Here is a 10,193-nt window from a genome sequence, read left to right as displayed (position 1 = left end):
GCGTGGAAGAAAAGGCCGAGAGTCTATCGGAAACAGTCTCTCTATCCTATGGTAGGAGTAAGGTATGCGTACATACTATTATCCCGATAGTGAAATTATACTGAATTGTTGTTGTTGTATTTATAGTTTGTTGGTCTGGTCAAGTCGTTTATCGTAAAGCAGTTACTACCAATTACCAATGAATGACAGATAAAGATTCTTCCCGACTTCTACTTGCTGAAAACGACTACACACTTACTACATCCAACAGTGTAGCAACAACCTCAAGAACAAAAAGTTTGTCATTCTCACAATTTTTATTTTTAAAATTTTTTGTATTAATATTAGTCACGAAGCGGTGAAATAACAATAAAATTGTCTTTATGTGATCTATATGACACGGGTTCAAGGCGTGGAAGAAGTCACTAATGCTTACATATTAGGCTAGGTTGTCTACATCCACACTACTTGAAGTGCGACACTTCCCCGAATCCTAAATGAACACGGAATGCTTTGTATATCGGGCTAGCTTCTTTTCTTTTCATCAATGGGAGTGACCGATAATATCTCCAACCAGTTTAGTAATAAGTTTAAGTTTTCTTTAGTGAAAGTATTAAAAAATTATTTACACAAGCGAGTTACTTAAAAGCTCTCCGACATTTCTTTTAGTTACTATTTGGAGTTTGACAAGTTAAAGCAAGTGCTATTCCTTTCCCCTTCAAGAAGCCACGCTTTCTGTGTCTGAACGATCAAGCCATTCCACTCTAGTTATTATTGCTAAAATTAAATGCGATAGCTAGGAGTAACAAAAGTTTTATATTACCATCACTAAAAGTAAATAAAGAGTTAGAAGAAATTTTATTTTTTTGAGAAAGGTTGGATCAAATCATGTATATGTCTTAAATTTTTTATTAAATATGTATAAATTATTAATTTAGAAACCAATAATTTAAAAGAATTAGGATCATGAACACATAAACTTAAAATTCCGACTTCGCCTATGTCTCTAATATTATTCTTTTTAATCTATGATAGTAATGTTTTAGCTATCTTAGGTACACTTGATTACTCCAATCGAATACTTATTTCTCCTACTTGTATAAATTTTATAATTTGCCAACCAAAGTTTGGACATAACAAAAAAATTTGCGTGTGTTTTTTTGGGTTGAAATTCAACTCTGATCTCTTATGATCTTCATTACGTACTTTCACATTTTCTTTCGAGTTTAAGTTTTATATACAAATGATGCAATTAATACAATTAAATCATTTAGTAGGTAATAAAGGATTATACAGGTTAAAATTAACTGATAGGGTAAAAATCTATATAATCCAAATCCTTTTTGTTTTAGTTTCGGCCAACGGGTTTTTCAGAACCCAATAACTTTTGTCAAATCTATATTTATATTGAAAAATTCATTAAATATATAAGAATATTTAATTTGTAACACAGTCCATTAATACAATTAGCATTGTATATTAACTTAGATTTTTGTAGGATTTCATAAACCTAAAACCATGGATCGGCTTCTGATCCCGGTCATGGTCTGTCATTTTTTAGTTTGAAACGATAGTACTGCAATTAAAAAATTTCTGAAGAACTGAAATCAAATAGTAGGAGTCAAAACTTTATTTATTCTCTAATCAGCGCAATTACCGCTAATACAATATATCCCAATTAAATTATTCAGGTATACTCACAAGCATCGGTCTCCAAACCCTCCTAAGCAACCGTTGCCGGAAAGTTGCCGTCAATGGCCGAATTCTCCTGACTCCCGATCCGATACTACCACCGGCACTAGAAATTTCCGGTGAAAATCCCTCTCTCGAATTTTCCGGCGACGAAACGAACAAATCCTTAAGCTTGTTTCTCACCACCACTTCCTTATTATCCGGCGAATCTCCGTCGCTGAAAATCCGATCCGGCGACGCATCGTCCTCGGACAATAGCCGTCGATCAGTTCCTCCGTCGCTGCTGGCGCTGGCGCTGCGGGTGAGGAGCATTCGGAGAGTTTTACGGCGGCGGAGATGAATGACTGGGCTAGTTGTTGGGCTTCGAGTTGGGCTTCCAGCTGCTACAGCACATTGGGTCGCTAAAAGCTTGAATTTTTGCAGAGTTGCCATAATTGGAAGGTGAAAAGAAAGGGGAGGTGACTGGTGAGGGTTAAGGAAAGAAGAAATGGAGGAGGAAGGAATATGGAGGAGATAGAAAGTGAGAAGTGAACTTTATTATTGGGTAGGGGGCGGCCATGGATTAGATTCTGTGTTTTCGGTCTAAAGATTGTGTAGTAGTACTACGTAGGTAGAAACAGTATGATAAATGAGTGACTGAAGGGGTTTGACTAGGCTGCTCTCTTTAGACGATGGAGGGGCCGGGAGTATCATTAAATAAAAGTAAATATTATTCTCTCACTCGATATTTACAAGTTGAAATGCATTTTATTATTTATAAGTATTAAATATTTGTTTTCACAAGTTCCTGTTTGGTCATAAATTTGACTAATTTTTTCAAAAAAAAAAATTAAAAATATTTTTTGTTCATGCAATATGATCTGTTTTTGAAAAAGAATTTTTTTTTTTCAAGTAATCAGTTTTTGGGTGAATTTTTTTTCCACTCACAAAACTTTAATTTTTAATCAAATAAAATGCATGTCCAAACATAACTTCAACTTCCAAAAATTATTTTTTAACACAACTTAACTTTTATTTTCATGTTTTAACCAAATTTATGTCCAAATGCTAGCTTTAATTTATGTCAAATTTTAAACTAAAGTCACAAAAACTTTTTAAGTTAGTAATTAACCTAAATTTTTAACTTAATAATTTTTTTTTCAAGTAAAATGTATGTCCAAACTCTCAATTTCATTAATTTTTCTAAATAGTGGACTACGGTTTTATTTTCCCTTCAATTTCAACCCAAATGCTAAACGTACAGGACTAACTGCCTATGCTGAACAAGCCATAACTTTTCAAAAACTTAAGGCAAATTATATAAGCTGTCATCTGACCTATGGCCCAAATTCCCCTTACACATTTTCTATGCACGATAATAATATTACACACGCAACCTTTCTAAAGTGTATCTAATACACACTTCATTTGACCAGGTCTAAGCGTGTATAACACAAAACGGTAGAAGCGCGTGGACAGTAGAAACAGACAATTTCTGACTTAAATCAACGGCCAGAAACAAATTCGCCATTTTTAAACAAATAAAAGGGCCCTCAACCCATTTCTTCTCAAATTGGACCCGTATTCACCTTTATCCTCCTCCTTGAAAGCTCGAAGTTGCAGAAAATTTCTTCTTCTTGACATCTTCTTATGCGTTTTTCTGTTGCCAATATTACAATCTTCTTCTACTTCTTCCTTCTCTTTTTCGACATTAGAGTTCAATTTCTAGGGTTCAATTTTAGGGTTAGGGAAAATGCATAATTTGAGAAAAATTTGTTATTGTGGTGCAGAAGCTAAGGTGATACAGTCATGGAGTGTTGATAATCCTGGTCATCGATTTTACGGATGTCCATTTTATGAGGTAAATATCAATTGTACTTTTATAATCGATTTTATATTCTTTAATAATTTTTTCTCTTCGATTTTCAGAGGGACAATTGCTCGGCATGTAATTTCTTTGTGTGGTTTGATCCCCCAACTCCAAAACACTTGAAAATTATGATTTTGAGGTTGCTCAAGAAGAAGAGGGCGTTTGATGCATTATTGAAAGAAAATATGATTAAAAGAAATCGGAGGAGATTGTGTGTTCTGATTTTAATTTTGTTTTCACAAGTTCCTTTTTGGTCATAAATATTGACAACTTTTTTCATATTGTTTGTTTATGCATTATGATCTGTTTTTGAAAAAAGAAAATCAAGTTCCCAAAAACTGGTTAAGTTTTTGGGTGAAATGTTTTTTCACTCACAAAATTTTAATTTTTGGTCAAATAAAATATATGTCCAAACATAATTTCAAATTCAAAAAATTATTTTTTAACACAAATTTTAATTTTAATTTTTTAAATTTCAACCAAATCTATGTCCAAATGCTAACTTAAATTTATATCAAATTTTAAAATAAAGTCAGAAAAACTATTTTAAGTGAGTAATTAACGTAAATTTTTAACTTAACAATTTTATTTTCAAGCGAAATGTATGTCCAAACTCTCAATTTCATTAATTGTTCTATATAGTGGAGTACAGTTTTATTTTCCCTTCAATTTCAACCCAAATGCTAAACGCGTAGGACTAACGACCTGTTGAACAAGGCATAACTTATCAAAAACTGAACATACATCTTATGAATTTTTAACAATTTACTACGAGATGTACATCCTTAAGTTTTAGCCTCTCTGGAGTCTCGACTGATTTTTTGAGAGTTCAGAGATTGCTTCGATTAGAGAGACACGTTGAACAAATTTCAACTTTACCTTTTAAAATAAAATTAAGCTTTTGTTTTCTAGTCTAGTCATGTAAAAAATAGGTATACGATTAATTAGGCCTTTTAAAAATTAATTATAGGTAGGTTTTGGGGGATTTGCATCTATACCCAATTTTTGGGTCACGTTTTAATTTATACCCGCTTTATTAAAAAAATTGCAAGCATACCCACTATTCGGGTAACTTCAGATATACGGGCCTGAAGTAGCAAAACTTTATGTCTGAAGTTTGAACTTCAGGATGTTTTGCCTGAAGTGTAGCCTTATCAAAGTAAAACTTCAGATATTTTTGCTTGAAGTTTGGCCTGACTTACAAAGGCAATCACGCAAACTTCAGTTCATATTGCAATGGCAAACTTCAGTTCAATAAAACTACAGCATGTTTTGGCTGAAATTTTTGTTTTGTAATTGCTGAACTTCAGCATTATAGGAGCTGAAGTTTTATTTTGTAATTGCTGAACTTCAGCATTCTAGGAGCTGAAATTTTGTTTTGTATTTGCCGAGCTTCAGCATTCTAGGAGCTGAAATTTTTGTTTTATATTGGCTAAACTTAAGCAGTCTTAGAGCTGAAGTTGTGTTCTGACTTTCTTTGGAGTTAGATGGCTTTAAAATATAACTTAAGCCAAATTGTGCTGGAGTTTTAACTTATTTTTTTGATAATGTTCTGAAGTTATTTTTTCTATCTTTATTTTTCAGTTCTGCAGCCCTTTTCTGTCATTTTTCCTACAGATGATATCATAAAGCAAGGGGTAAGCTAATTCCAAGAGATCGCGAGAGTAGCTATTGTGTATAATAAATTTCACATGCATGTGCCATTCTTGTGGCATGTAACTTGGAAGAGAGGACATGTAGTAGTCAGTTGTTATTGTATGTTTAAGAAGGATGTATCAGGGAAAGACACAAATCACACCTACTTTAACCAGCTTGTGGAGTTTTATTTACTCGTCCTTCAACATAGAATATGGTAGTTGATAAGATTTAATAAAAACTTTACATATCCAATCAATAATACTTATACAAATCTCATGTGTTTGAGAGAGAAAAGAAGAAGAGGAAAAGAAGAGGAGGAAGGTCAGGAGGAAGAAGAGGAGACGTCTGAAGTTGTCAAAATTAGGGTATAGATTAAAGAATTTTAAAAATATGGGTATAGGTTAAATGGGACGACCAAATAGGGCGCCCCGTCCAATTTTTACTAGAAAAATGGAGGAACATCAATTACATATATTTCCAACAACTTAAAGTGATTAACATCATAGGGCGGTAAAAGTTAACAAAAATTTATGGGGCGTAACATCCAAATCAATTTATTTCTGCATTTTTATTATATAAATATCCAATAATTACCCTACAAATTATATTTATGATGACTTAATCATCTAAACTTATTATTTATACCAATATGAGGTTTTAAATATTTTCAGTGCATTTATCATAATTACATTTGCATTTTTAGGGCAAAATTGCATATTTTGCAATAATAGCCCATATGCATATATAATTATATTATTCATACAAAAAATGACTTTTTATATTTTTATAATATTAAGTAATTATTTTTAATCATTTTCATACCCAAATTATATTTTTTTTTTATTTATTAAATATTTTATAAATTATTTATTTGTTAAATTGTGGATATTTAAAATCTAGCCCTAAAATCCCCTATTTTCGAATTTAACCCAACACCCTTACACCAGCCCAATACCCTTGGTCCAAGACCCATTAGCCCAATCCCCATACCCATTTAAACACCCGACCCGGGACCCCGTTAAATCGTGACCGTTGATCTCTAAGATCAACAGTCCACGTTACACCCTCCCCTTTAAACCAACCTAAACCCCTAACCCTAATCATTCTATACCACATCGCCTCCCTGGAATTCCCTCGTCTCTCATCTCTCATGAACCTTAGCCGCCGTTCCTATCAAACCCCCCTCAAACCCCCTAAATCCGGCCCCAAAACGAAATCCACCATGGATTCCCTTACCTTATTTACCTCTCCTCACCACTGACCACTCATCTATGATCTTACTTAGTTGCTTTCCTAAAATGGCAAGCAAATATTTCCAAAATCGAACCAAATCGGTTCACACCTCTAATTTCTGTGGCTATTTCGTCTATGTTCATCATTGATTCTTTGTGAGTAACAAATATTGTTCATATCTGTTGATGATTCTTACCTACCCCAAATTAGGATTTTCAAACCCTTTCAATCGGATCAAAATAGGTCCGATTTTCTGATTTTTACATGTTATTCCGCTTCTATTCATCTTATTTTGTACGATTTTTACCTTATTTTCCACTGATTTCACACTTTTCCTAAAACTAGGGTTTGAAACTTTCTCCTTTTCTTACCGATTCTGGTGAATCTTTCCTTTCTGTGTTCGATTACTTTCTTTCCTTATGTTTTCCCTTATTTTTACTTTAATAGTTGTTTAAATATTTTGAATAATTTTTGTTTTGGTAATATTTGTGTTTCCTTTAATATTTGCTTAAATATTCTGAATAATTATTGTTTCAATATTATTTGTGTGTCCTTTAAAGTCTGCCTTATTAAGTCTGAACGATTTGTGTTTTGGTATGTCTGTGTATTTATCTTAAATATTCTGAATAATCTTGGGTATTTCCCTGATTTGTTGAATCCCTTGATTTGTGCCCTAAATTACGTATAACTGATTTTGAAATATTTTCTTGCATATGACTGATTTGTTTCCATGTTTATATGCTGATTTCTATAACTATATATACTCTTCCCTCATTCTCTTTTAAAAGGACCTTCGACTACTTTTTGAACTCACTATAGACTTACTAGACTTAAGGTTATTCTGATTTTGCATTCTATACTCTAACTTTGGCCGGCTGGAAGCCAAGGCCACTCAGCTCTGAAATCTTGCTATATACTGTGGACTTCCATACTTTGTGTATTTTTTTCGCTTAACTGGTGAGTCACCTAACTTCTTCACTTTCATTCTTACATGTCCCTGATTTGTATATGTGATTACTACTGAATTTGTTATTCAACATGCTTTGGAAGGGTGTTTAAGTATAACTCTATCAAATCTGTATGTCTTAGTCACTTTAACACTTAATTTCTCCTAATGTTACCTGTGCTAAAGTTATTTGAACTTATTTAGGGCTATCCAGTTAATGTATCAATCCTTGAATGCCTATGAACATGTTTATCCCCTTACCCTGAATCCCTGCAGTGAATGCCTCACATCTGTGACTCTTATTACTAGTTATAATCTGCCTCTTTACTATTGTGTTAACATGATCACCCAATCCCACACCCCCTCTAGTATTTGTTTGTAATTTGGAATAATTGTCTCATAATGTTCGAATTGCTGCTTTATCGTTTGATACAAACTGGATCATCTTTGGTTAGATCATTATAACAAAGTTACCTACTATGTAACATGATTTTACTGAGTGTGTGTGTCTTGACTTATGACTGTAAGCATGATGTGCCCTCCCCCCTTCTATGATGTTGTTCTGATTTTCTTGATAATAACACTAGGTTATGTACTTAACATGATTCAACATGCTTTAACTCATTCTACACCTATGACTTTGCCAAACTTGCAAACATGTTCTTTGCCAACTTTTAGCATGTGACTGCTACTGTGCTGAGTTTGAAACCTGTTTATCAGTTTCATTAAACTAGTTCTTTTTTTAAGTTTTATTGAAGTATCTGCTTGTTGACTCAATTTAGTCATGTCTGTTTAAATACTCATATTATGTCTTCTCAATTTTGGTCTTTCTTTCTCTGTCACTTAAGCTCTTTTAAATCCTGTTCTTAGCCAATGCTGCCCAAGTTCTGTCCTTTGGCCTCCCTAGTGTGAGCACATCTCAGGGTTCATTAGAGTTCCTTATGAACTCTGACACACTAGGATTTGGTCCCTAATCCCTCCTCTGAACTATTCTTGTTAACCACCCTACTATGAGTACTGTCCTGGGTTTTTGAAGCCCTTGGGAACTCTAACACACTAGGGCCTTGATTTTATATGCTCAACTTTATCTTGTGCTCACTAGGTGAATCATGCAATTCCTGGTTGCTGTATGTCTATGAGTGTGTAACTTGGAGACTGTTGTAATTTGTGAGAATAAAGGCCAGGCCTGTCAAGGTGTATTTTGGGCCTGCTGTAGGCTCCTTACAGTTATTCTCCTATGTAATTCATTCTATTCATTCTGGGTTTGTAATAATTATTGTAATAACATTTGGGGTATTAGTGAAATTGGGAAAGGGATTTTTATCTTATATTTGCAATAAATGGGGTATAAATCCTGCCTATATGTTCAATAATGTGTTTAGTTATCATGTGTTAGAAATTATGCCTATAGGTATCCTATTATGTTCAGTCATTATATATTTCTGCTTATTAGAAACTATGCCTATAGGGAATTGTATGATTCAATATGCGTTTACATGTTGCCATATTCACAAATTGCAGAGATCATGTCTATATGATCTAAAATCGGATTAAATTGTAGAAAGCATGCCTATAGGTCTGAATCAGTTTAATTATCATCTTGCTCGTTTATTCAGGAGTTCTCGACACTTTGTCATTATTATCACTAGAAAATATGCCTATATGACTAAATAAGTAATTTTGAATATCCTTACGTGATTACCATTATTTATTATTGAGTAGAACACCTAGACATCATGCCTATAGGTTTAATCCTCTTATGCTTAAAATCAGTAGGCAAATTATGTAGGTTTCTGGAAATCGTATTTAGGAAATGGCTTTTGCGTGTAGCTGTCTGCTCATTAATTTGGTATCACATAGAGATCCTGCCTATAGAATTCTGCAACCTTAAATCATTAAAATCTGTCAATGTTAATCAGTTTGGCATGCATTTGTTGTCTAAATGCGGAGGCTAACTTGAGCCCTTATTTGCTTATATGTGAAAGACCTAAATGTTTTGCTTGTCGCCTAGTATTTTCCCTTTTGAGAAACCTAAGTTAAAAGTCTAGAATCATCCTAAAATAGAGGTCCAAATGCCTCCTGGACCATAGGCATGGGACGGGTAGTGTACGCATAGAGTACGACTTAGAATTGACTAGTGCGCTTTAGGTAAACAACCTAAAGATAGTAATCGGATAGCAGGAGATGATAGTCTGTGCCCACTGAATAATATGAGTAACACCCCATCTTGAGGGAGTTACGAAGTATTATTTATGTTGCACGAGGTGATTCTTTAGGCTAAAAAACTTAGGACCCCCCCACCTTTGTTTAAAGTCAATCATTTTTATTTGCCCAAATTGCTTCCCTTCTTTTAGACTAATTCATATAATTTGAGTTCTGCCGGGACCCACCGTTGATGACCTCGAGGAGTGCCTAACACCTTCTCCTCAATTTAATTTGAGCCCTTACCCGATCTTTGGTGATGCGAACTGGTTAATCCAGAGTTATTTGTAAAATAGGTGCCCTAACATACCTTAATCATTTAGGTGGCGACTCTCTCTTTTAATACCCTTCCTTTAAAAGAGTTGTCACGACGTCGAAGCCCGATTTCGCGAGAAAAAGGGGTGCGACAATATGGCGACTCTGCTGGGGATATTTTTTGGCTCTTACCATAACGAACTTGGTCTATATGAATTAGTCTTCTTTGATGAATGTGTTTCCTTGTTATTTATCGTTACATGAACATCCCGCTTTTATTTTCCCTTTTTATGGCTACATGCACACCATTTCCCTTATTTCCCTCTATTTTGAATTTGTATGCAAATCTTTGCTTAATTTGGTTACAAAGTGCGTTTTTCTTTATTTCCTAGTCATGTT

The 10,193-nt window shown here is 33.9% G+C and overlaps 1 protein-coding gene across 1 annotated transcript; it reads right to left on the bottom strand.

The window, feature by feature from the left end:
* Positions 1 to 1,581: 1,581 nt before the first annotated feature.
* Positions 1,582 to 2,325, bottom strand: LOC107783564 (uncharacterized). Its single transcript, XM_016604551.2, has one exon. It carries the CDS (start codon positions 2,101 to 2,103, stop codon positions 1,663 to 1,665), a length of 441 nt encoding a protein of 146 aa, XP_016460037.1. The 5' UTR covers positions 2,104 to 2,325; the 3' UTR covers positions 1,582 to 1,662.
* Between the last annotated feature and the right edge of the window lie 7,868 nt (positions 2,326 to 10,193).

Source organism: Nicotiana tabacum, chromosome 14, assembly GCF_000715075.1.
Source record: "Nicotiana tabacum cultivar K326 chromosome 14, ASM71507v2, whole genome shotgun sequence".
Lineage (NCBI taxonomy): Eukaryota > Viridiplantae > Streptophyta > Magnoliopsida > Solanales > Solanaceae > Nicotiana > Nicotiana tabacum.
The sequence above is the reverse complement of the archived record's forward strand: the minus strand, read 5'-3'. Positions and strand labels throughout refer to the sequence as shown.

Excerpts from the sequence above, each read along its gene's own strand:
- LOC107783564 (XM_016604551.2), bottom strand. The coding sequence starts at position 2,103 with ATGGCAACTCTGCAAAAATTCAAGCTTTTAGCGACCCAATGTGCTGTA.